The sequence below is a fragment of the Cervus elaphus genome, chromosome 10 (assembly GCF_910594005.1).
Source record: "Cervus elaphus chromosome 10, mCerEla1.1, whole genome shotgun sequence".
Lineage (NCBI taxonomy): Eukaryota > Metazoa > Chordata > Mammalia > Artiodactyla > Cervidae > Cervus > Cervus elaphus.
Genome location: NC_057824.1, coordinates 54,382,813 through 54,410,758, shown reverse-complemented (window position 1 = coordinate 54,410,758; position 27,946 = coordinate 54,382,813). Strand labels below are relative to the sequence as shown.

At 50.1% G+C, this 27,946-nt stretch overlaps 1 protein-coding gene and 1 long non-coding RNA gene across 5 annotated transcripts in view; one reads left to right on the top strand and one right to left on the bottom strand.

The window, feature by feature from the left end:
• Positions 1–11,364, bottom strand: part of SNX8 (sorting nexin 8) — a 39,992-nt gene extending 28,628 nt beyond the window's left edge. The window contains exon 1 of one of the 4 annotated variants that reach the window (XM_043915443.1): positions 11,163–11,364. In XM_043915443.1, the coding sequence (XP_043771378.1) occupies positions 11,163–11,214 (52 nt within the window). In that variant the 5' untranslated portion in view covers positions 11,215–11,364. The other 3 variants (XM_043915446.1, XM_043915441.1, XM_043915445.1) reach the window with 3 other exon arrangements.
• On the top strand, positions 191–3,918 carry LOC122701959. Its single transcript, XR_006343159.1, has 3 exons — positions 191–430; positions 608–850; positions 1,108–3,918. It is a non-coding gene; the product is annotated as an uncharacterized LOC122701959 (long non-coding RNA).
• Positions 11,365–27,946: the final 16,582 nt, after the last annotated feature.

The following is a 27,946-nucleotide window of genomic DNA, read 5'->3' as shown; positions in this document are numbered from 1 at the left end:
AATACACGGTTCTATTTATATGACGTCTCAAGAAGACACAAGTCCATAGAGACAGAAAGACTAGTGGTTATTAGTCTGGGTGACGAGGGGTCTGGAGGAAAAGGGGGGTGACTACTGATGGGAACCAGATGAGGAGAATGTTCTAGAATCAACCATGGTGAGGCTGCATCACTCTCAAGGTACACTAAAAACCACTGAACTGCAGGCTTGACGTGGGTGAATTATGTGGTATGTGAATTACACCTCAACAAAGCCTTTAAAAATGCCTGAGGAATTCCTTCTCCTCTGCAGTTCTTGTGAACACGGACTAAGTATCCTCCTAGCCCAGGACGGAGCCTGGAATACGGACGGCTCGCGCTCTGAGAGAAGGTGTCTGCTAAGAGGAAAAGACCATCCACACGCAAAACCCTCCGGTGGGTTCCAGGCACAGGTGAGAGAAGCTGAGCTGGGGAGGCCGCCCCAGAGACGCCCTGCGGCCACACTCAGGGCCCCGGGACCTCCCGTGTCCGCGCGGCTGTGAAGCCGCAGGTCAGTCGGAGCAGACGCAGCTGCTGAGCGCGGAGAAACCCCTTAATAAAGCGTCTCCCCCTTCCTCCTCCCGCCACAGACCCAAAAGCGGGATGAAGGCGGTCACCCGGACAGCTGTGTGCAGGGCCAACCACCACTGAAGAGGCACGACCGGTGTCTGAAACTTCTGGATGCTCATGTAACGTCTCCTTAACCCTGCAGACGCTCCAAGTAAACACTCTGACCTCATCTTACAGACGTGAAAGCTGGAGGCCCCCCAGCAGCAAGGCCGGCCGGACGTCAGGGTGAGCCAGGTGACTCGTGGGGCCAGAGCCCACGCCAGGTGAGGGGACTCACGGGGCCTCATGCGACGCCCGCAACGTGCAGGGGACCGGGGCCACGCCACACTCCGGGGCCAGAGGTCGGGGCGCCTCGGTGCAAACGCCTGTCTCCCCTGTGGCTGTGAGCGGGCAGCTCAGCTCTCCGCACTGCTTCCTCCTCTCCGAAACGGGGACACCAGGCACATTCCTGGTTGACGGCAAGAACTTTAAAAACACGTTTCTATGTGAAAGCTTACAGCACCGTGCCCGGTTTTTACAGGACGTGCGCCCAGACAGAACCGCAGACTGAAACCAACTGCTGGCCAGGGCACGCCGGTCACTCCAGTGCTGGTCCCACGGCGACGTGACTCCCTAAATCCCACGAGAACCCCCAGAGCACAGACGGCCCGGCCCTCCAGTCCGGGCACATGAACGACTGACGCTCACGCCAACGGGGCTTCTCTGGCTGCGAGTGGCTGTTCCTCCCTGCGGTAGACGCAAGGGGCCAAACCACACAGAGGGGGGAAATCGCCCATTTGTTTCCTTAGGACATCACAAAATGGAAGGAGTCCCGAAAGGAGTCACCTGTCAGATGGTCTCCCCGGCCCAACTCCCAGCAAGAGGAACCCGCCCGCCCGCGGGGACCCCTGCTTCTTCAGGAACCTGACTAACCTGCTTCTGGAAGGACTCGTGGAATCTGTTCATCAAAGTCTCCTTGGGTCTCTCACTTCTGGAATGCTTTCATGTGGGGAGGCCCAGGGACTTTTTTCCAGAGTTTAAAAAAAAAAACAAAACTATTTTAGCTAACTCGGGAATCTTGGAATTACTGACAAAGCAGAAGTTCAAAGTTCCAAAAAGAATACTCATCTCTGTTCAATTCAATCTGGTTTTGGTTTTGTTCTTTTTAAAAAAAAAAAAAAAAAAAACCCCTCCCAGGCCTGGATGGTTTCGTCTAAAAGTGACTCAGGTTTTCTAGGATCTCTGGATGGGAAAATGAACATATTCTAAAATACCTGGCAGGCTCCATCTCTGGATTCCAGCGGAGGCGACGCAGAGAACCTGCGTTTGCAGCCTAATTCAGTCCCTCTGATAAAATCCCAAGCAATCACCCAATATTATAAGCCAAGTGACATACAAGTAAACCCACTTAAACAGGTATTTACTGATCACAGGGAGTGAGACAGGGCCCCTGCCTGCCGGCTGCCTTGCAGTAGACAACTAGGAACGCAGTTAATCAACCAGAACACGGAACGCCTCGGAAACTGGCAGGGACCAACTAGGAACTATGAAAAATGTCACAGAAAGGAAAGTATTGAGTCAGTTCTCGCCCACAGCTAAGTCTGCACAGAAGGTGGAGAGCCAGGTCTCCAGGCAGGGAAGGCTGAGCGCCCGGAGCCCCAGAACTGGAGGATGCGGCTGATCCGAGCCACGCACACGTGAGGGACTCAGCCCGGGCTCCACACACGCGGGCCGGGGCCTGCTACTCCTGAGTTTCCACACCCACCGCCACGGGAAGCAAGCCCCCTGCGACGCCCCCCCCAAGGCTGATCGCGGGCTTCTCGGGGGGCGAGGGCAGGGCCGGGCCCCCTCACGGCCCTCCTGCGCTCGGGGAACACACCCTCTGGGCAGATGCCCCCTTTCTGGACAGAGAAGACGGCAACCCTCATGAGGGTCTCGGGTGGTCTCCACAAGAACGGGATCCTGGAACCTCCTTCCCCTCAGAAAAACCCTCTGAGGACGAAGGGTCTGTGTCTAGGAGTGGCTGGTTACTCAGTCAGAAGCCAATTCTCCAGACAGGCTCCTAAAGGGGCCGGCGGCGTGAGGAGGTCGGACCCGACGCATCGCCGGAGCCGGGCGCCAGGGGACCCCAGCTCGGCCACCAGCAGCAGGTGCGGGCGAGTCTCAGTCTCTGGGTGCCTCGGTTTCCCCATCTGTAAGGTGGGGCGGGTGAGACCCCTCACTGCACAGCATTACTGCAGGATTAAGCTGGTTCATGCGTCAGGCACAAGGCAGGCCCTGGTCACCACTGCGCACACGCAGCACTACCGTGCACCACGCCCCGCCAAGCCCCCCACCAGGGAGGTGGCGGGCGGGACACGCTCTCCCCCAGCAGAGCCCCTCTCAGGGGACAGAACCCCCACAGCGCACGGGGAACCCTGAACCTCTTACGGAGACTTCACGAGACCCCGACTTCACCATCCCTCCCACGAGGACGCGCGGGGGGCAGAAGCCACCCCAAGATAAGGACACGTGCAGACTGGCCTTGGGCCCTGAAGAGCTGACAACGCAATTTCAAACCTCCCTTCGGTGTGAAACCCCACCCGTGAGTGGTCAGTTCCCGCCGCCTGGACTGGAACTTCTCGGGAGCTGGGAGGTGAAATTACGGTTCTGCAGATAATGAACTGTGCAGAGTCAGGAGTGTCGCCCGCCTCCGTCCCAGCACAGGGCCTCTGCACTTCCAACAGAGTGACATCCCCAGACGTCCCCCCTCCCAACACACGATGCCAGAGGCCCTGGGGCCCTTCCTGCTGGTCCCAGGGGCCACGGGGACACTGGGCTCGCCAGTGGGCTGGGCCAGCACCAGCATAACCAGACACAGACATCGGAAACAGCAGAGCCAGGAATCTCCTGCTGATGAGCTGCATGGTTCTCCTTTGGGGGTGGGTGTTGACACAACAAAGCATGCTTTTCGTTATAAATACATCTGCAATTATTAACGAGAGTGGAAGCTGAGAGGCCAAAATTCCTACAAAACCATTTTCAAACAAGATCCCCGGCGCCCACCTCTGCCTGTCAGGCTGTGTTATTAGCAAATCCACTTAATGTCACAGAATCTGGGACACGCTGGGATTTCCCTGACACTTTTCTCCTGGGAAACAGACACAGACACACAGGCGTGTAAAATGTCTACGGACAATTTTATGTATCAACACACGTGGTCTGACCTATCCAGGTCAAAAACGGAAAAGAGAACTGGGGGGACTTCCCTGGTGGCCCAGCGGCTAAGACTCTGCACTCCCAACACAGGGGTGCCCCGTTCCATCCCTGGTCAGGGAACTGGACCCCAGAGGCCACAATGAAAGAGTTCACATGCCACAACTAAGACCCAGTCAGTCAAATAAACACAAAGATTAAAAGGCCAACAGCACTGGGGTCCTGGAAGCCCCCGGCCTGCGCCCTCACAGGCGCTCCCTCCTCCGACCAGAGGCAAGCACAGCCCCAGTCTCAGGGTCTCTCCCTCGCTCCTCACCTGCCGCCTCTCCACCTGCGTAAGCGCCCCCCACTGCAGAGTCTAACTGCACGGCGTGCACTTTAGATGAACAGGGGTCACACGGGGTCTTTTCTCTGGCTTCTCTCAAACACCCCCAGGAGAGGGCACACGGGCTCAGGACTCGTATTTGCAGACGGTCACTAAGCAGGACACGACCAAGGTCATCTGAGGACACCTCCCCAGCTCCAAAGTCTAACAGCAAGCTTAGTAAACCGTGGTTCCACACGCATAGCTAACAGCAGCCATCACCTCTAGGTTGGGGAACTAGTTTAGCAGGAGAGAGGCCTTGTTTACCAAGTGCAACCATCAGGACAATTTTTAATGTTGACTCCAGGTGAAGGATCACATTTTACCACCTTCGTACTCTACAAGCACACATGATTCACTGTCATGCAGACCTCAAACAGAAAAGCATGAAAACTCCTTAGCAGCGTAGAATAACGTTAAGGGAACCGAGCAGACAAGATGTAAATACACCCTGAGGTTAACCATGTCCAACACATGCACAGGGGCAGGAAACGGGCTAAAACCAGTGGTTATGGGCTCACGGGTGATTTCTCTTTTATAAGACATTCGTATTTGTGGTTGTCTTACTTGTGCAACCTTCTCCTCAGAGTGCGGAATCACACACCACGTGAAATCTTACTGGTCCAGTTACGACTCATTCATAAGACTTGTAGGCAAGAAGGTCACTAGCACAAAGCGGGTTAGAGTCTTGGAAAGGCGTGTCTCAATGCTTCCAGAGTTGCCTCCAGACCTTACACCAACTGCCCTGGAACTCATCAGTCATGAATCTTCACCTCACACGTGCTTAGTACGCATACTTCAAAGTGGGTAAGAGAGCTGATGGACCCTGAACACACCCATCCCCACACCCCAAGGGCATGAGTGTCCTCCCCCAACCAGGCCAGCCGTAAACAGCACCAAGGGTGGCCTCAGCTTTTCCTGGAGCTCCACTCGCGGAGCACGCCCACCCCGTCCACACGAGGTTTTAACACTGATCCCTGGTTGTGGTCAGTCGCTCAGTCGTGTCCAACTCTTTGCGACCCCACGGACTGCAGCATGCCAGGCCTCCCTGTCCATCACCAACCTCCAGAGTTTAGTCAAATGTCCATCGAGTCGGTGATGCCATCCAACCATCTCATCCTGTGTCGCCCCCTTCTCCTCCCGCCCTCAGTCTTTCCCAGCATCAGGGTCTTTTCCAGTGAGTCAGCTCTTCACATCGGGCGGCCAAAGTACTGGAGATTCAGCTTCAGCACCAGTCCTCCCAGGGAACGTTCAGGCCTGGTCTCCTCTAGGATGGACTGGCTGGATCTCCTGCTGACACGTCTCCCCAGGAATCTCTCCCTCGAGTCCGGTTATGATTTCTTACCTATTCTACAACGAACACATTCAAAGGATGAAAACACTACTGTTCTTCAGAGGGTAACACGGTCAGGGGGTGCACTCTTTGAATCCCTGAGGGTCCAGGCCGCCAGCCTGCTCACTGGGCCTGGGTTCTAATCACCGGGGCAGCTCGTCTTAACACGAATTGCAGGCCCCGGGGAGGCCACTCCCATCTCTCCGGCACCTCACCACTGAAGCCTCTCCCATCAGCCTGCACGCTGCAGGCCAAACATCTCTTTTTCTGGTGCATTTTTCTTGGGAAGGAAAAAAATAAACCAAAACAGAATTCCCCTACCAGAACACATCACTTTCTTGCTAACCACAAATTCTGGCAAAATCTGCCCTACGTAGGAGAGATTCAGTTCCTCTTTCCTCAGATGGACACATTTTACCTTGCAAATTGTGTGTGTGTGAGAGAGACAGAGGAACAGAGTTCAAAGAGCATTAACACCAATTTAAATAACACTCACACAGCTACCACTGTCACCAAACTAAAATGTGACGCTATCCTAAACACACTTGGGATAAAAACGTAATTCTAGGGAATTTCCTGCGGTGCAGCATATCAGGACTCTGCGCTTCTACTGCAGGGGGCCCAGGTTCCATCGCTGGTTGGGGAACTAAGATCCTGCATGGCACCGAAAAAAAAAAAAAAAACCACATGTGATTCTATTCTAGCGGAGCCCTGTCTCCATTAGCAGATGCTGAGATATAAAGAAAAATAATGGTTTCTGCCCCTCAGGAGCTGACAACAGAAATGTGTGTGATGGAGGGAAAGAGATGGATGGACAGGAAGGTATTTTTTTGGCCCAAAGCAGGTGATACTTTAAGGTATAATTTAATCCGTCAAATGCATACACCTCAAGCAACAGGTCAGTGAACTGCCTGACAACTGTGTCCAGGCAAAGCAGCGGCAGTGGGGTGGTGGCGGGAGCATGGGGGGCGTGCAGACCACACAAGTGCGCAGGCGATGGGGTCGCTCAGAGGAGGAGCAGAGTTCAGGTCTGACCCCACAGAAAGCCCGGAGGCCCCCGCCCCCGCCCCCCGAGGCTTGGGACGACAAACAGCTCAGAGCTTCCTAACCGAGCAGCAGGTACGGCGCACTTTCAGCGAGGGGCTACAGCAGAACTGAAACCGATCACTTAGGACATGGCGCTTTCACTGTCAAGGTCTAGAGTTCAATCCCTAGTCAGGAAACTAAGATCCCAGGAGCTTTGAGGTGCAGGGAAGAAGGAAAGAAGGAAGGGAAGACTAAGTTTAGGTCTGCAGGGTTGTAGGAAAGCAGGGCTGGGACCCAGTGGTAATCTGTATTCTTATCCAGTATGATGCAATTCCCAAAATCAGATTAGACAAGCAAGCACCTATCACACTGATTCTTAGGCACTCCAGGGCATCCTCACTGAGCTTTATAACCTCTGAACAGACCCTGAAATAAACTCTCATGCTGCAATCAGAAAAAAGTGTTCCAGTCAATCAGATATTTTGATGGTTATTTTAATATGAAATCCACAACAGGTCTAAGTCCAAAATGCAAAAAGAACTGCTACAAAGCGAAAAAAAAAATAAAAATCCCGTAAGAAAATGGGCCAAAGATAAGAACAGTCAGCTCAGGAAGGTCATACAAGATCAAAGCATCACAAGAAACTAAACCTCACCAATAACTGAAGAAACAGACATTAAAACAAAAATAAAACATGTTCTTAATTTCTCTAATGCTGAAGGAATCTTTTTTAAAACATGGCATTTAGTGGTGGTGAGGTGACGGGGAAAAGAGGCGTTGCTGTTACAGGTATAAACGGGTAACAGCCACCAGAGAGGATAATTTGTCAGAATTTGTTAAAACAAAAAACGTGCAACTGGGCTTCCCTGGTGGCTCAGGGGTAAAGAATCCGCCTGCCAATGCAGGTGACATGGGATTGATGTCTGATCCAGGAGGACCCCACATGCCGCGGAGCAACTAAGCCCGGGAGTCACGATATTGAGCCCGTGCTCTAGAGCCCAGGACCCACAACTACTGAACTCTGCGCCAGAGAGCCTGTGCTCCGCAACGAGAGAACCCACCCAGGGAGAACCCACCCAGGGAGAAGCCCACACACCACCACTAGAGAGTAACCCCTCGTTAGCTGCGACTAGAGAAAAGCCCAGGCAGCAAGAAAGACCCAGCACAGCCAAAAATAATTTTTTTTAAAAAAAGTATGTAACGCTACGACCCAGCAATTCCACTCCTTAGGGTGTTTATGGCAGAATGTGGGTGGGTGCTCAGTCGTGTCTGACTCTTGCAAGGCCATGGACTACAGCCCACCAGGTTCCTCTGTCCAGGGGATTTCCCAGGCAACAATACTGTGGGGTGGGCTGCCATTTCCTCCTCCAGGGGATCTTTCCGACCTGGGGATCAAGCCCAAGTCGTCTGCATCTCCTGCACTGGCAACTGGGTTCCTTACCGATGAGCCACCTTGGGCAGCCATTATGGCAGACTAATGACCTCTAAAGGTACCCACACCCTAATCCCAGAAAATCCCAGAAAGACCCTAAAGTCTGTTAGATTACACAGTAAAGGAGAACTAAAGGTGCAGATAAAATTCAGGTTGCTAATAAGCTGACATTAAAATTGGGAGAATCCTATCAGATTACCAGGTGGGCCCAATGTAATCCGAGGGGTCCTTAAATGTAGAAGAAGTGGACAGAAGAAAGAGTCGGAGACAGGACAGGGCAAGAAAGGCGTGGCCTGGGGCACCTGGAGCAAGGGGGTTATCAGTCAAGGAATGTGGAAGGCATCTGGGAGCTGGGAAAGACCAAGAAACGGCTTCTCCCCCAGGGCCTCCGGATGGAACGCAGATCTGCCCACAGCTAGATTTCAGCTCAGGGAAACCCGTTCTGGACTACAGACCTTCTGAACTGTAAAATGATAAATTTCTGCTGGTTAAGCCACTTTGTGGTCACTTTGTGCGGTCATTTTTGTTTCAGCAGCAGCAGAAAACCAATACACGACCCTAGGGAAAAACAGGCACAGAGGCACAAGGAGGTGTACACTGTCTGAGCACACGTGAGTATAAACACAGAAACGGGGTGAGAGGATCCATCCCAAACTGGTGAGCGGGGGTGAGTGCCGATCTGTAGTGTTCTCAGTTGTGTTTGCCTTTTTTTTTTTTTTTGGAAAGGAAATGTAGTTGTCTACGTCTTGCAAAATTGAAAGTTAAATTTTTAGGAAGGGAGTTATCACTCACAGCTTAAGCTTCCAGGGATTAGAATATAATATGATTCTTGGGACTCCCCTGATGGTACAGTGGAAAAGAATCTGCCTGCCAATGCAGGGAACACAGGCTGGATCCCTGGTCTGGGAAGATTCCACAGGCTGCGGAGAAAATGAAGTCCGGGCGCAACAACCACCAAGCCTCCTGCAACGGCTGAAGCCCACTCTCCGTGAGCCTGTGCTCCACTGCAAGAGGAGCCGCCGCAATAAGAGGCCCACACACAGCAAGGAAGAGCAGCCCGTGTTCCACGCAACTAGAGAAAGCCCTTTCACAGCAACAAAGACCCAGAGCAGCCAAAAAAAAATTAACCTCAAAAAAAAATTTTTTTAAACATTAAGGCTGAAAACTACAGTGAACATCATTTTTTCTGAGAATCCCAAAGGCATTACAAAGACCTAGACCCCCATGGTCCCCACAGTTAATACTAATAGTGAGCTACGGCTGTGTGGACAGAACACCAGAGAAAATGAAATTCGCTGTATATCCATAAGTCACAACTTCAACAGTCAAAACAAACCTTTGCTCAAGCATGAGACACATATAACATGTTTGGATAAAATTCACTCTCAAAAACTTATTTTCTGATTGCAGCCCATCTAACCACCATCCCCACCACAACATACCCTCTTAACATTGCCCACTGTGGGCAGGCCACTTACCTCTGGGTTTTCGCTTTCCCAGTTTTAAAATAAAAAATTTGGTTTTTTCGCTCTTGTTGCGTTTTTCCTCTACCATGCCACCTCCTTCAAGTGGATGTGTAATGTTAACATAATCACCGCGGCCCCTAACAAGGCCAGCTGCCAGTCTCAGAGAGCAGGGGTGGCTGACACCATCCATAATGGCAGCCAGTGGCTGAGTCCTGCAGGAGACATTCAGGCTGCCCTTGACCTGCAAAGAGAGCCCAGAACGACCACCACATCCAGCACCTCTGAACTGCTTTACAATCCCCAGGGGAAGCAGCGATCCTGCTTAAACACTGCCTCACATTTCCAAATGTGACCTGGATAAGGAGTCCAGTGTGGGCACCTGATAGAGGCAGGCTGGACTGGCCCACGCTGGGCTCAAACGTGTGACCTCCTGAACACAATGTTCTAACCATGAGCACAAGCCATCACATGCTACTCCTTACAAAGCTACAAGTGAAACAAAAAATAAAGACCAAGGGTGGGGAGCGGCGGGTCCGGTGTCTAAAGGTAGACTCACCCAAGGTCTTCAAAGCACTTAGGCCAATCCAGAGCACTGTTCACCCCCACCCCGGCCCCCAGCAGCTTCACTCCACTCCTACCTCCTTTTCTCCCTAATAAATCAACCGTCTCACCAGCCCTCCAGGACTCACTTTAAGCATGACCTCCTCAGGGACACCTTGCCAGGCCCTCCAAACGGAGTTTCCAACTTCGTGCCGCCGCCGCCACCACCACCACGAAGCTGCAGTAACTCACACCCACATGTATTCTCCCGTTGGAAGGCTAGAGGGGGTACCATCTAAATGGGGCCATCCTAGAAAAGCCAAGCCTCACGCAGTAAGAAAAGCACTTACGGAGAAACACGACGGGCTGGCAGAAGAAACGCCCAAGTCCTAAGCCGCCACAGTACGTGCAAGGCCCGGCAAGTCCAGGGACACGCGGCGGGCAGGTGGGCACGCAGGAAGCGCGGGGCGGGCGGGTCCTGCGGCCCCGAGGGGCCCGGACAGTCCCGGGGAGACGCAAGCAGAAACGCGCGGAGAGGCGCAAACCCGGACAGGTGCTGGGGTTCTGAGCCGCGGAGCCACGCGCCCTCCTGGGCGTGGACCGGGAGGGGCCGTGAGAGGGGAGGACCCAGCAGGCGCGGAGAGTCCGGAGCCAGGAAGAGAACGGAAGGCCGCAGGGCCTCAGGGGGCGCGGGCCGGAGCCACGCGGGGCCTGGGGGGATGCCTGCCATACCTGCCGCTGGCGGGTCCGCCTCCTCGTCCGCCTCCGCCTCAGCAGCTGCAGCTCCGGGCGCGGTGGGCAGCGGGTCCATCGCGCCGCCGGTCATGTGAGCGCTCGCCACGTGACTTCCTCCGCGCCCGCCGGCCTGGGCCCGGGCTCGCCCCGCCCACGCCCAGGGTTCGACCACGCCCACTCCCGGCCTATCCCCGCCCGCCCCGGGCCTGCCCCGCCCATCCTCGGCATCGCCCCGCCCACTCTCGGCCTCGCCACGCCCACGCGCCTGGTCCGCCACGCCCACTCCCGGCGTCGCCCCGCCCACTCCCCCGCCTCTTCCCGACCAGCCCAGGCTCAGCTGCCACGCGGAGGGCAGGTGGCGCGGTCCAGGCGCGAGCTCAGCGTCCGGCGTCCGCCGCTCCCCCGCTGCAGGTTCTCTGGCCGCTCCCTCGCCCGCCCAGTCAGTCCCCACCTGCCCTCTCTCAGGCCCCCACTCACTCATTCATCCATTTATTCTCACTCTCACCCTCTGGTCCGCTCTCTCGCTCACTTCCTCGTTCGTCCGCCCGCTGGTCCATCCGCTCGTTCGTTCACCGACTCGATCACCCGCTCACTCAGCCACCTAGTCATTCAGTCGTTCACTCACTCAGTCAGGTCTCCAGACTGCCCCCTGGAGGCCAGGCGGGCCTGTGCATCTGGTACCCTCCCCTATCTGGAGGACGGACAGGCCACCGGAGTGGAGCTAGTGTCCCGACTTCCAGAACAAGACTGTGGGAGCGCCGCACAAGAGCGCTCCCCCGGCCCTGGCCGGGTGAAGGGATCCCGGGATGCGGAGAGCCTCAGCTGAAGCTGGAGGAATGAGGAATTCGGCGGGAGGAAGGACCGGATACCCACAGGCCCCGAGGCATAGCACAGCTGCAAATGCTGTGGTCTTCCTGGAGCTAAAAGCGGAGGCCAAAGAGGAAGCTGGAGCGACTGGTAGGGCTCCGTTAGGGAGGGCCTTGTTCCCAAGGTAAGGACCGTGGACCTCCTAATACCGGGACAACTGTCAACGCCCGGGGAGCCGGTAACAGCAATCAAGAGCCCAGAGCCCCAGTCAGGGTCCTAGGAAGGAGTCCCCTCCGCAGGGTGTTAGTTCTCCTTGCTACAGCCACCGGATATCTTTGTGAGCCCGACCAACAACGATGCTGTCCCCAGCATAACTGAGGAAGTGGTGTGCCTCTTCCAGAGACGGGCTTGTAGAAGCTTTCCCAAGTCCCAGCGGGATGCTGTTTCCTTCCGCCACCGCAGGCTTCCTTTAAGCTGGTTTTGCATCAAATGATGTGCTCAGCACTTTCTCCCCTCCCAAGGGCGCACGCGCGCGCACACGCGCGCACACACACACACACACACACACACACATTGTCATTCTCTTGTCTCCCACTCCCTCCCTCTCTCTCCGCCTCTCTAACTTCCTGGAAGAATTTGCTACATATCTGTGTCCCCCTCCCCCCACTAGGTCATAAGGTCCTTATTCAATGCTTAAACTAAACTCACTGCACCTTGAAAACTGTAAGGCATTGAACAAGTATAAAGCTAGCCATTACACAAGAATAAAAGCATGCATATGCTAAGTCGCTTCAGTCGTGTCCGACTCTTTGCGACCCTATGAACTGCAGCCTGACAGGCTCCTCTGTTCATGGGATTCTCCAGCAAGTATACTGGAATGGCTAAGTAATATTCCATGGTGTATATGTACCACAGCTTCCTTATCCATTTGTCTGCTGATGGGCATCTAGGTTCCTTCCATGTCCTGGCTATTATAAACAGTGCTGCGATGAACATTGGGGTGCACGTGTCTCTTTCAGATCTGGTTTCCTCCGTGTGTATGCCCAGGAGTGGGATTGCTGGGTCATATGGCACATCGAAACATGTATATTATCTAGGGTGAAACAGATCACCAGCCCAGGCTGGATGCCTGAGACAAGTGCTCGGGCCTGGTGCACTGGGAAGACCCAGAGGAATCGGGTGGAGAGGGAGGGGGGATCGGGATGGGGAATACTTGTAAATCCATGGCTGATTCATGTCAATGTATGACAAAAACCACTACAATATTGTAAAGTACTTAGCCTCCAACTAATAAAAATTTAAAAAAAAAAAAAGAATACTGGAATGGGATATAGTGCCTTCCTCCAGCGGATCTTCCAACCTAGGGATCGAACCTGCATCTCTTGCATCTCCTGCATTGGCAGGTAGGTTCTTTACCACTAGTGCCACCTGGGAAGCCGCATGAATAACAGCACATTAAATTTATTATTTTACTTGAACACCCCTGACATGGTCAGCCGGCCTCTGTTGTAGTTCGGTGGTCCTGCACCTTGGCTGCAGTAATCACCTGGGAGCATTTAAATATACTCCGCCTGAAGCCCACCCTCAGAAGTTCTGATTTAATTGGTCTCAGGTATGATCTGGAGAAGGCAATGGCACCCCACTCCAGTACCCTTGCCTGGAAAATTGCATGGACGGAGGAGCCTCGTAGGCTGCAGTCCATGGGGCCGCAAAGAGTCAGACACGACTGAGCGACTTCACTCTCACTTTTGACTTTCATGCATTGGAGAAGGAAATGGCAACCCACTCCAGTGTTCTTGACGGCGGAGCCTGGTGGGCTGCCATCTATGGGGTCACACAGAGCCGGACACGACTGAAGCAAGTTAGCAGCAGCAGCAGCAGGTATGATCCAAACTCGGGATTTTTTTTTTAAAGCTCCCTGGATGATGCTAAGGTGCAGCCCAGGTGGAAAACCACTGCTCTAAGTTGAAAGTTTGTTTTATCCTTGCAAATTTCTTGAGCATCTGCTCAGTTGGGAATTGTTTGTCATGGGAGAGGACAGTGAGGAACCCCACATAGGGATAATCAGGAGAGGCCCCCGCCTTCCAAATTTTCTGATGGAATTGATCAGAGGAGCAGAACACAGCAGGATTCCCACACCACACAGAGCACAGTGGGAGCCAAGGGCTGCAAACACGGGCACTGTGGGAGGAAAGATGAATGGTTGGTTCTGATGTGACAGGCTGTGAATGCCTCCAGGGGAAGGGAACTCAGCCCTCACGAGCTGTGGGCTCCACTGCCAGATACCACTAACAGTGAGAGCATGCTTGGGAAACACGCATCGAAATATGTCTGCCTGTCATGTCTTTAGATCCTCGCCCAAGAAGCCTAATCCTTATGCTATTTCTGTTTCATTCAGGAAATGGTAAATAGAAAATGGAATGTCTGCTTTTTCAGACCCTTTGATTAGTGGCACAAATTCAAGTACATGAAGACTGTTAATGTGTTTCAAGTCACTTTTATCACTTTCCCTTCAGGAAAAGGAGAACTGTGTGAGCGAACTGACAGAACTTGGGACGCAGAACACTGAAGCTGGGACTCCTATGCAGGCGGATGTGCAGAAGGGGGCTCTTACTGGTCATCCTACCGATGCAAGCACCTCCAAGTCCTACTAAAGACCTTTCCAGAGAGTCACTAAAATGCCTCAAGGAGGATACCCTCCTCGAGGTTATTAATAATCGTACACATGTTTGTGAGCACAGGCTCGATCACACTGCAGTAACAATCTCAAATCTCAGAGGCCAGAAACAACAAAGGGGTTGTATTCACCATCAACCCTCAGAAACCCAGGGTAAGAGGGCAGCCACCACTTTGAATTTCTGCCCTCCTGACAAAGGGAAAGCACTCGGAGCATTTAACTGCTCTGGCTCAGAATCACCACAAGGCTTCTACTCACGACTCATTGGCCAGAACTAGTCATGGCTATACCCAACCACAAGTGGAACACATTACCATGCCCTTGGAAGAGAGCCAGCCAGAAACGCCTGATAAACAGCAGTAAATGCTAACCACACTAACCAAACGAACATTTACTGAACATGCCTATTATGTACTGAGCACTCTTACATATGCCTTTTACTTAGAAACTCGTCGACTTCTCACAATAAATCTAGAAAATAGTAGTATGATTATCTCCATTTTGTTCAGAAAAGTTCAACCCTCTAAGACCCCACAGCTAGTCGATAAAAGATCTGGGGTTCAAATCCACACTGTCTGGGGCCAGAGACCATCCCCAGAGCCCCTGCGGCATCTCCCCTGTGCTGTAAAGCCAGCAATTTATCTTCTAATTTCCTAATCCCCAAATTCTGCTCCACCCATAACCCCTTGTTCCAGGAGGCTGGTAGGGAAGCTGCCTATGGCTCTGTAAAGCAAAAAGTAGGGAAGAGAAATAACTCTAAAAGTAGAGAAAATTATAATTTCATTAATAATATCAATCATCTCAAACTTTTAAAAAAAATACGTACTAAGTTTCAGGCACTATGCTAATTGATGAACCAGCATCATCTCATTTAATACTGCGACAATCATGAAATCAAATCCTCTTCTGACACTATTATGGGTTACCTGCTCAAGCAGTGCCTCTCCAGTACCCATTCTGAAATTCCTGCCTCTGGCAGTTCAGCAGTTAAGACTTTGTGCTTCCATTGCAGGGGTGCAGGTTTAATCCTAAACTAAACTAAAGTTTCCATCCCTGGTGGAGGAACTAAGATTGTCAGAGAACTAAGATCCCACATGTGTCGCAGCATGGCCAAATAATAATAAAGATAAATAAATAAACATTTAAAAAATAAAATTTCTGCCTGGAGGAAAGGGGGTTGCTCACATCCTCCATGAGCCCCAGAAAGCTTTAAATATCTCAAACAAGTTGGCTGTCCTAGTCAAACCTTATTTTTGGGGTTTCTATTTTTTTATTTGGCTTCGTGAGATCTTGGCTCTGACACCAAGGCTTCAACCCGCATCCTCTGAATTGGGCTTCCCAAGTGACGCTAGTGGTAAAGAAGCTGCCTGTGGTGCAGAAAACATAAGAGACTACTGTTCGATCCCTGGGTCAGGAAGATCCCCTGGAGAAGGAAATGTCAACCACCCCGGCATTCTTGCCTGGGAAATCCCACGGACAGAGCCTGGCGGGCTCCAGTCCATGGCATCGCAAAGAAACGGACACAGCTGAGCACACACATACACATTCTTAACCACTGGACCACCAGGGAAGTCCCTGTCCTAATTCGACTTTGGACAAGCTGCTTAACTTGCTTCAGTTTGCTCACATGCAAAATGGATATATCAAGATTACTTGCTCCAACACGTTGCCCTGGGTCAAAGGTAAAGTTTTAAATAAGAGACTTCTTGAGACGGTCTGAACCGATGCAGAAGTACATTCACTGTGTTCCCCAAACAGAAATGCTAGCTAACATTTTACCCCCAAACTATTTTTTATTACATAGCTGGATTCAAAAGCAATAAAGAGTGCCCCATAGGGGGAACTTTAAGTTACAGGAATGGACAAAAACTGAAGAAAACAACTCACAGAGCTTTCAGAAATAAGATAAGGTCCTAGGAACTTGGGTTAAGGCAATAGGAAGGCTTCGGTCCCAGCAAGCACGGGAAACAGACCTGAACTTCCTAGACATAATCAGGATTGATGAAGGGATGACCTACCAGCCTCCCGAAGCAGCATGGGAGCTGGCTGTCCACAGTGGACGAAGAGTGGAAAAGGAATAATCCTTGAAGCAATCCCACTCCAAGATATTTACCCACAAGAAATAAAAGCATATGTCCACCAAAAAAAGGCTCATTCCTAGAAGCCACATGCAAAGAGCTGAAAATTGGAGATAACCCAAATGTCTATTAACAACAGACTGGATGAACATATTGCTGTGGAGTCATACAATAGATTGCCACACTGCAATTAAAAAAAAAAGTACAAAATACTAATACAAGTACTGGGAAGTGGGGTATTGCTATGACAAATACCTAAAAACGTGAAGCTGACTTCAGAATTAGGTGATGGGTAGAGACTGGAAGAATTTTAAGAAGCACAATAGAAGACACCTTGGTTGCCTTGAATAGACTGTTAGTAGGCATATGGATGTTAACAATTCTGCTAACTGTGGTAAAGAAAATCTGTATCATCTGAGATGATGATACTTAAATTGTCATAAACAGACTGTTGGTAGCAATAAGGACACTTCAGCCAAGGGCTCAGAGGAAATGAGGAACATGTTGTTGGAAACTGGATGTAAAAGGGAACGTGTTCTACAGTGACAGAGAGTTTAGCTCAACTGTATCCTATAGTTATATGGAAAAGAACTTATCCAGGTTGCAAAGTGAAAGTCACTCAGTCATGTCCAGCTCTTTGCGACCCCGTGGACTACATGGTCCGTGGAATTCTCCAGACCCGAATACTGGAGTGGGTAGCCTTTCCCTTCTCCAGGGGGTCTTCCCAATCCAGGGATTGAACCCAGGTCTCCCACATTGCAGGCAGATTCTTCACCAGCTGAGCCGCCAAGGAAGCCCAAGAATATTGGACTGGGTAGCCTAGGAGGCTCACTGTTGGGAAAGTGTGCTTTGGAGAGAAAACCAAGGCTGAACAGCACTTTTCTAGTGCCGAGAAAGGTACGGAACGTCACAGTATCTGGTGACACAGAGGGCTCTTGGAAGACATTAGGTCTCTTTGAAGTGAAAATAGAAATAGAATTATCTATCCACAGGAAAGACCTGTGGATGAGCCCCTTTTCCAGTGACGTCCATGGGAGAGCCATAGGCTCCTTCGCATGTTATGTCAGTAGAAATACTGCCAGCTAGGACAGACAGGGACAAAGAAACAAGAAATGAAAGGCGGCTGCCTGACCCTCAAAATTCTACAGGCAGGAAACAGCCTCACAAGACTACTCAGCTGCAAACCTGTGCTAACCCCTGATGAAAAAGCAAGACTGAGGGTGGGGCCGTGGGCCCAGAGGGCAGAACAGGAAGCCACAGAGGATAATTCCTAGGCCTTGAAACCTGAGTGTGCTACACTGGATTTCAAAAAATTAGTATTTATTTATTTACTTGGTACAACAGGTCTTAGTTACAACACAAAAGATCTTTTTAATTTTTTAAATTATTTACTCTTTTGGCTGCATAGGTCTTCCTTGCTTTGTACAGACTTTCTCCAGTTGCAGCGAGCGGGGGCAGCTCCTCACTGCAGGGCGCGGGCTTCTCCTTGCGGGGGCTTCTCCCGCCGCAGAGCCGGGGCTCCAGGCGCACAGGCTCCAGTAGCTGCGGCTCACGGGCTCAGCACTTGTGGTGCACAGGCTGAGTTGCTCCCTGGTATGTGGAATCTTGAGAGTCCCTTGGACTGCAAGGAGATCAAACGTCAATCCTAAAGGAAGTCAACCCTGGCTATTCATTGGAAGGACTGAAGTTGAAGCTCCAATACTTTGGCCACCTGATGGAAGAGCTAACTCCAGTGGACATGAGTTTGGGCAAACTCCAGGAGACAGTGAAAGACAGGGAAGTCTGGTGCACTGCTGTCCACGGGGTCACAAAGAGCTGGACACGACGTAACGACTGAACAACAACCATGTGGAGTCTTCCCGGACAAGGGATCAAACCTGTGTCCCCTGCACTGGCAAATGGATCCCTACCCACTCTGCCAGCAGCAAAGTCCACAGGATCTTTTTAGTTGTGGCATGTGAACTCTTAGCTGTGGCATGTGGGATCAAGTTCCGTAACCATGGAATGAACCTAGGCCCCCTTCACTGGGAGCACAGAATATTAGCCACTGGACCAGCAACAAATTACGTGGATTTCAAAATTGCTTGGGACTGCAATTCCTTTTCCATTCCTTCTCCCATTTTGAATGGGAATGTCTGTAACTGTTCAGTTCAGTTCAGTTCAGTCGCTCAGTCGTGTCCGACTCTTTGTGACCCCATGAATCGCAGCACACCAGGCCTCCCTGTCCATCACCAACTCCCAGAGATTACCCAAACTCATCTCCATCGAGTCGGTGATGCCATCCAACCATCCCATCCTCTGTCGTCCCTTTCTCCTCCTGCCCCCAAACCCTCCCAGCATCAGGGTCTTTTCCAATGAGTCAACTCTTCATGAGGTGGCCAAAGTATTGGAGTTTCAGCTTCAGCATCAGTCCTTCCAGTGAACACCCAGGACTGATCTTCTTTAGGATGGACTGGTTGGATCTCCTTGCAGTCCAAGGGACTCTCAAGAGTCTTCTCCAACACCACAGTTCAAAAGCATCAATTCTTCGGTGCTCAGCTTTCTTTATGGTCCAACTCTCACATCCATACATGACCACTGGAAAAACCAGAGCCTTGACTAGATGGACGTTTGTTGGCAAAGTAATGTCTCTGCTTTTTAATATGCTGTCTAGGTTGGTCATAACTTTCCTTCCAAGGAGTAAGCATCTTTTAATTTCATGGCTGCAATCACCATCTACAGTGATTTTGGAGCCCCCAAAAATAAAGTCTGACACTGTCTCCACTGTTTCCCCATCTATTTCCCATGAAGTGATGGGACCAGATACCATGATCTTAGTTTTCTGAATGTTGAGCTTTAAGCCAACTTTTTCACTCTCCTCCTTCACTTTCATCAAGAGGCTTTTTAGTTCTTCTTCATTTTGTGCCATAAGGGTGGTGTCTTCTGCATATCTGAGGTTATTGATATTCCTCCCGGCAATCTTGAGTCCAGCTTGTGCTTCTTCCAGCCCAGAGTTTCTCATGATGTACTCTGCATATAAGTTAAATAAGCAGGGTGACAATTTACAGTCTTGACGTATTCCTTTTCCTATTTGGAACCAGTCTGTTGTTCCATGTCCAGTTCTAACTGTTGCTTCCTGACCTGCATATAGGTTTCTCAGGAGGCAGGTCAGATGGTCTGGTATTGCCATCTCTTTCAGAATTTTCCACAGTTTATTGTGATCCACACAGTCAAAGGTTTTGGCATAGTCAATAAAGCAGAAATAGATGTTTTTCTGGAACTCTCTTCCTTTTTCAATGATCCAGTGGATGTTGGCAATTTGATCTCTGGTTCCTCTGCCTTTTCTAAAACCAGCCTGAACTTCTGGAAGTTCACGGTTCATGTATTGCTGAAGCCTGGCTTGGAGAATTTTGAGCATTACTTCACTAGTGTGTGAGATGACTGCAATCGTGTGGTAGTTTGAGCATTCTTTGGCATTGCCTTTCTTTGGGATTGGAATGAAAACTGACCTTTTCCAGTCCTGTGGCCACTGCTGAGTTTTCCAGATTTGCTGGCATATTGAGTGCAGCACTTTCACAGCATCATCTTTCAGGATTTGAAATAGCTCAACTGGAATTCCATCACCTCCACTAGCTTTGTTTGTAGTGATGATTTCTAAGGCCCGCTTGACTTCACATTCTAGGATGTCAGGCTCTAGGTGAGTGGTCACACCATCGTGATTATCTGGGTCGTGAAGATCTTTTTTGTACAGTTCTTCTATGTATTCTTGACACCTCTTCTTAATATCTTCTGCTTCTGTTAGGTCCAACTGTAACTGTTACCCTATACCTATCAGTATTGTATTTGGGGATTAGATCACTTATTCTCTAAGTGCACAGATGGAAAGGAATTTTGCCTCAGGATGAATCACACACTCAGTCCCACCCATAGCGATTTATATTATTCAAATAAGGAGTCTTGTGACTTTTGAGCTGATGAGATTTCGATAAGATTCTGGACTGAGTTGATGCTATAAAGGGTTGAGACTTCAGAGGATGTTGAGATGGGATGAATGTATTTTTTTTAATGTTTATTTATTTGGCTGTGCCAGGTCTTAAGTGCAGTACGCAGGATCTCTGATCTTCATTATGGGGATCTTCAGTTGCATGCACACTCTTCCTTGCGGCACATGGAATCCAGTTCCCTGACCTGGGACGGCCCGGGCCTCCGGCATTGGGAGTGTGGAGCCTTAGCCCCTGGACTGCCAAGGAAGTTCCAAGGACTATCCTGAATTACCTGGGCGGGTTCAATGTCATTATGAGAGTGCCGTACAAAAGGAATCGTGGAAGACTGTCAAAGCTGGGCAGAAGGCCATGTGACATTAAAGATAGAGACTGGAGTCATGAGCCAAGGAATGCCAGGAGCTTCTAGAAGTGGGAGGAGGCAAGGAAGGCGTTCTCTACTGGAGCCTCCAAAAGCAACAGTCATGCCAACACCTCGATTTTAACTCTATGAGCCTTATCTCAGACTTGTGACCTCCAGATCTGTAAGACGACATTTCTGTTGTTTCAAGCCATTAAACTTGTGGTCCTTCGTGCCACTGAACTGTACACTTTTAAAATGGTTGATGTTATGTATATTTTACAATTTAAAAAGAAAAAAATTGAAAATTCCCTGGTGGTCCAGTGGTTAAGACTCCATGTTCCCAGTGCGGGGGCTTGGGTTTTGATCCCCGGTCGGGGAAATAAGATCCCATCTGCCTCGAGGTGCGGCCAAAAAGAAAAGGAAAAAAACCTTCCTTGTGAAGAAAATTCCTAGTCCATATGGCTCCTCTAGTGAATTCTGTCAAACTTCTAAAGGAAAAAAATAATAGCAATCTAAGGCAAGCAGGGCATATGCCAGGAATGCACTGTTGGTTTCATTATCTAAAAAATCAGTGTAATTCATCATATTAACAGAAGACTCATATGAGTATCTCATATGCAGAAAGTATAAATTGCAAAAAAAAAAAAAATGCAGATAAATTCTGACAAAATTTAACACCCGTTCACAATTATAACTCTGCAAACTAGGATGATAAGGAAAGTTCTTCCTGGTAAAGAGCATCTCTGAGAGCCTAGCGCTACCATCATACATCAAGTGGAAGACTAAACAGTCTCCCCCAGGACTGGCAATAAAGCAAGACGCTCGCTCTCCTACTCAGCGTTGACTGGAGGCCCCCGCCTGTGAAGTAGGCAGGAAAAAAGGCATAGAGATTGGAAGGAAGGTGCATATGGAAGCATATTTTTAAAATGCTAAGGAATCTTAAAAACAAAAACCCAAGTTGAATGAGAATAACTGAATTTACCAGGAATGTAGGACACAACACCAACACACAGAATTCTACTGTACTTCTTTTTTTTTTTAATATTTATTTTTATTATTTACTTGGCTGTGCCGGGTCTTAGTTGCAGCATGCAGAATCTTCGATCTTCGTTGCAGCATGAGAGATCTTTAGTTGCGGCCTTCCAACTCTTAGCTGAAGCATGTGGGATCTAGTTCCCTGACCAGGGATTGAACCCAGGTGCCCTGCATTGGCAGCATGGAGTCTTAGCCACTGGACCACCAGAGAAGTACCAATTGTATTTCTGCACAGTATCAACAAGGGCTTCCCTGGTGGCCCAGTGGTAAAGAATCTGACTTTCAAGGCAGGGGACACAAGTTGGATTCCTAAGCGGGGAAGATCCCTGGGAGAAGGAAATGGCAACCCACTCCAGTATTCTAGCCCATGAGATCCTATGGACAGAGCCTGGGTGGACGCCAGTCCGTGGGATCAAAAAACAGTCAGACACGACTTAGTGACTAAACAACAACATAATAGCAACAAACAAATGGAAAATTAAGAAACAAAACCATTTCCCCAACTCATCTAAACTCACTGAGTGAAGAACATCAAGAGTGAACCCTAAGGTGAAACACTGACTTTGAGTGATTACGATGTGTCAGTGTAGATTCGTTCTTGGTAATAAACCCACCATTCTGGAGACTGGTGCTGATGAAATGGGGGAAGTAATGCCTGTGGGGGCAGGGTGCACATGGGGATTCTCTGTATCTCCCCCTCAATTTTGTTGTGAACCTAAACTTCCCTTAACAAAATAGTCTTAAAGAAACTATTCCCCCAAACTCTTTCTGTAAGAGTCTGACACCAAAGTAAGACAAAGACATTAAAAGAAAATCACCTTAATACCAAAATCAAACAAATACGTCACAAGAAGACTACAGATAACATTCTTCATGAACACAGACATGGAAGTCCTTAGCAAAATAGAAGAAAAGAAAACAAAATATAAGCAAGTCCAATCCAGCAACACATAAAAAGTACTTCGACCAAGTGAAATGCAAGTTTGGCGTAACATCAAGGTAATTCGCCACATGGATTCCTCTCCTGCGGCTGCCCTAACAAAGCGCGGCAATCCGTGTGCCTCATCAGAACCGCAGAGCTGTGTTGCCCACAGTTCTGGAGGCCTGAAGTCTGAAAGCACGTTGGTGGCCACAGTCCCTCTGAAACCTCAGACGAGAAGCCCTCCTTGCTTTTCCGAGCTTCCCGCGTTCGCCGCAGTCCTCGGTGCTGCTGGGCTTGTAGACATATCGTGCGGCTGCCTTCTCCCTGGGGGTCTGTCTTCACAGGGCGTTCTCATCTTCTTACAGGGCCGTGCTGTGCTGCAAAGCGACTCAGTCACACACACATATACATTCCTCGTTCTCTTCCTGAGAAGGAAGTCTGAGTGGCCAATAAACATAAAAGATGTTCAGCCTCACTCTTGAGTCAGGTCTGCTGACACCTGTCACTTTTTGGTCATACCACACGTGAACCTGCTTTTCCATGTTGGAAGAATTCCTTCCTTTTCGAGTCCCCTGACACTCCTAGAGGTGAAATGTCGGACACTCAGTCCCAGCGGCGCCCAGCCAGGCTGACGTGAAGCTGGGGTCCGGAGGCAGAGCGGCCTCTGCGACGGTGATAACTCACAGCAGCCACGCGCCTACACCCTACATCTAGGGGGGTGGGGGCTGGGGGCTTCCACCAGCATCAGGGGCTGGGGTGCAACTCTGACATCTGGGACCCAGCGTTGTCTTCACCGCCCATTCTTGGCCAGGTCCGCACATTTCTGGGCTGCTCAGCTTTGAGCCTGGTTTCCCAGCCCTCCTGGAGATTTTATCTACTTTTAATAACTTCCTTTTCTGCTTAAATCAGAAATCCATTTACATCAGGGAAATGCAAATTCGAACAGCAGTGAGATAGATACCCTTTCATGAACAGGAGATGAAGAGAAACAGAAATACTCCTACACTGCTGGAGGGAGTGCGAATGCTGTGGAGGACAAGCTGCTAATGTCTAATAAATGGGAGTGCAGATGTCTCGTGACTCGGAAATCCCCCTTCTGGTCGTGTCCTCTGATCTACGGCCGGGGGTGAAAAGTACAAGTCTCGTCACTGCAGCACAGTGCGTGACACAGACAACAGCCTGCTTGGAGATCAGTGTGGCGTGAGTGATACGCCGCAGTGCATTCACACAGTGGGTGGGCCAGGACAGCGCGTACCAAGGTGAGCACGGCTCTCAAACACCGTTCTGGCTGAAACAGTACCTTGCAGGAGATGCACAGCCTGCCACTGGTGTACCTTTAAAGACACAGTAGGCAAACGCGGACTAAGGTGGGTAAAACAGGAAACCTGCGTAGGACAGGTGAATTGTATCACAGTCTTTGTGACCCCATGGACTACACAGTCCATGAATTCTCCAGGCCAGAATACTGGACTGGGTAGCCTTCCCTTCTCCGGGGGATCTCCCGCACCTAGGGATAGAACCCAGGTCTCCTGCATTACAGACGGATTCTCTACCAGCTGAGCCACCAGGGAAGCCCAAGAATACTGGAGCGGGTGGCCGATCCCTTCTCCAGGGGATTTGCCAATGAGGGAATCAAACCGGGGTCCCTTGCACTGCAGGCGGATTCTTTACCAACTGAACTCCCAGGGAAGCCCTTTCACTTCACTACTGCCTGGTTGGGATGCTATGTGGTAATTTTGCATCATTAAGGGAAACTAGGCAAATTGTTTTATTTCTTACAGCTGTCTGTGAACCTACAATTAAATAAGTAAAAATTTTGTTGAAAGATACCAAACAATGTATGTATTACTTATAGATACATGATGGCTTCTTCTGGGCAGGGTGGGGATATGTGGAGAAGATGCAGTTTAGGAGGGATAGAAAGGGGCTCTGAATCTTTTTCTTTCCCCCTTAGAAAGAAAACCCTTCAGGCAAATATGGCAAAATGTTAACATTTAAAAATCTGGATGTAAGTGAATGAGTATGCATATGTTACTCTGTACTTTGAGTTAAAAAATGCTGAAAAGATTAAATGAGACAGTGTTTATAAAGTATCTAAGGCAGTGCCTGGCTCCTAGTGGGTGCTCAATAAATCCTAGTCCTCTAGGTAATTAGATACCAGGAGCTAGGGAGGGGAAGGTTTGGCCTGGCTCCAGAGAAGTATCACTTCCTTCTGCTCTCTGCTCATCCCCCCGCTCTTCCCGCCTGCTGAGGGATACAGCACCACAAGCTCCGCGTGTCTTCATGAAGGACCCCGGTGAAGGCATCTGTCTCTGAAACAGGGAGGCTCTTCTCATCCGCTGTTTGGTCGCTAAGTCGTGTCTGACTCTGCCACCCCACAGACGGCAGCACGGCAGACAGCCGAGTGGAGCACAGCCTCTGAGACGGGGAGGCTGGCTGGACCACTCCCACGCCCGTGGGGACGCCAGCATCCCCGCCTGGGGGCTGTCCCAGGGACCAAGTGAGCACCCACGACAGTGCCTGGCAGCTGGCGTCAGCTACCCCAGGACCAACCAGGACCCAGGCAGAGGCACTGCCCACTCCAGGGACCCCACGACCTTGTTTCAAAGTCGGGGTTTTTGACCCAGGTCACAGCTAGGAAGTGGCTCGGATGTGATGAATAACTCGCCCAGGGTCTCCAGAGCTAAAGGAGGATTCTGACTGAGCTCCCTTTGAAGAAGCTGAATTAGCCTTGGGTGAAGGCAGAGGTAGGTTGGGTCAGGGGAGAAGGGGAGAGGTCTGGGGGATTTGGTCCAGATTAGACCCTCCCGTTCCATCTTACAGCCCTGTTCGGATACAACATCCTAGAGAAACGACTGCAAAACTCATCTTTGGGCTTTCCACGCGGTGAGAGAGTTAGGGAAGAGAGAAAAGGCAGTCCCATTTCATGGACCGAAAAGGGAGGGCTGAGGGCGCCACCTGCAGGCGACTTGCTTCTCTGCCGACTCACGTTTTTCCCAAGATCCTAGGAATCACTTCCTCCGGTGGGAGCATCAATAGCGCCAGTTCTTCCCACGCAGCCCCCGCTTCTGGCTTCCCAGGTCTCAGCACAAATGCGTCCTCTTCCGAGGCGGCCCCAGTCTGGTGCTGCCTTCACCCTGCCCCACCAGCTTCTGTTTCTCTCCACGGCCACTCTCCACTCTCCAGCTTTCCACTGTCTCCCAGCCAGAGCAGCTGCTCCGTCAGAGCGGAGGCCTTAACTTGGCGACTCCAGCAGGCCTGGCTGTCAGCGAACACGCACTGAATTCATTGCATACAGTCCGATACTTATTCTTCCTATGCATATACTAACATTTACTTAATGTTTTTCAATTTTTATTTTTTGGTTGCACCTCATGGCATGTGGGATCTTAGTCATCCCAACCAAGGATCAAACTAGCGCCCCCTGCAATGAAAGCACAGACTCTGAACCACTGGACTGCCAGGGACATCCCTACTTATTTAATATTTTAAAAAACAGAAATGGAATATTGCACATACAATTTTGCTACTTGATGTTTTCCTTTAACATGCTGTTGATTGACTATAAAACCCTTATGAGAGGGTGGTCTAACCAGCCTAGCTCCACTCACTCATTCATTCCTCCACCCATATTTAGGGAGCATGTATCCCCACCCTGTCCAACAGCACTCAGGGGACTGTTGAGCACTTGACAGGCAGCTAGTGTGCCTGGCATCATCGACTCAATGGACACGAATGTGAGCAAACCCCAGGAAATCGTGGAGGATGGACTGCTAGAGTCCACGGGGTCCCAAAGAATCAGACACGACTTAGCAACTGAACAAAAACAACATGAGTACCTAGGGAACCAAATTTTTCATTTTATTTCCTTTAAATTAATTGAAATTTAAAAGCCATCCTCATTCAGCTCTGGGAAAACTTTCAAGTGTGTTTGGAACAATTTGGGTGTATGGATCTACTTTTTCTATTGTAAATTTTATGAAATCAAAATACAGATCAAGTATTTCGCTGAAAATTTAGTGATCAGATTGAGAAGTGCTATAAGTAAAGTATGTGTTGGACTGCCAGGGCTTCAAATGGGAAAGAAAGAAAGAAAGTTAAGTCGCTCATTTGTGTCCGACTCTTTGCCACCCCATGAATTGTAGCCTACCAGGCTCCTCTGTCCATGGGATCCTCCAGGCAAGAGTACTGGAGTGGGTTGCCATTTCCTTCTCCAGGGGACCTTCCCAACCTAGGGATCAAACGTGGGTCTCCCGCATTGCAGGCAATCGCTTTACCCTCTGAGCCACCAGGGAAGCTGGAAAATGGAAAAATGAATGTAAAAAGTCCCAATGATTTTAATATTGATTATAAGTTAAAGAAATAATATTTTAATACATTGGATTAAATGAAACACATTATTAAAATTGACTTTACCTATTCTTTTTACACTGAAGAATTGATGCTTTTAAACTGTGGTGCTGGAGGAGACTCTTGAAGTCCCTTGGACTGCAAGGAGATCAAACCAGTCCATCCTAAAGGAAATCAGTCCTGAATAGCCACTGGAAGGACCGATGTTGAACCTGAAGCTCCAATAATTTGGCCACCTGATGTGAAGAACTGACTCACTGGAAAAGATCCTGATGCTGGGAAAGCATGAAGGCAGAGGAGAAGGGGATGGGAGAGGATGAGATGGTTGGATGGCATCACCGACTCGATGGACATGAGTTTGAGCGAGCTCCGGGAGTTGGTGATGGACAGGGGGGCCTGGTGTGCTGCGGTTCATGGGGTCGCAAAGAGTCGGACACGACTGAGCGACTGAACTGAACGGCTTCTTTTTACACCTCTCAGGTGGTCACTGGACAGTTCTAAAATTACATACATGGTTCACATTATACTTTTGCTGGACAGTGTGCTGGCCACTACTGTGCACTGGGAGTGTTGCTCAAAATGAAGCTTCACAGAAAGGTCAATGTTACTATTAAGATTTCTCTACATCAGGGGTCCCCAACCTCTAGGATCTAATACCTGATGATCTGAGGTGGAGCCTATGTAATAATAGAAAGAAAGTGCACAATAAATGTAATGCACTTGAATCATCCTGAAACCATCCCCATGTCCTCCCCAGTCTGTGGGAAAACTGTCTTCCATGAAACCAGTCCCAGGTGCCAAAAAGGTTGAGGACTGCGGCCCTATATCTATGTCCAGCCAAGATTCAGTTCAGCCAGGTCCAGTCGCTCAGTCATGTCCAACTCATTGTAACCCCACGGACTACAGCACTCCAGGCTTCCCTGTCCATCACCAACTCCCGGAGCCTGCTCAAACTCATGTTCATCACGTCAGTGACGCCATCCAACCATCTCATCCTCTGTCGTCCCCTTCTCCTCCCGCCTTCAATCTTTTCCAGCATCAGGTCTTTTCCAGTGAGTCAGCTCTTCACATCAGGTGGCCAAAGGATTGGAGTTTCA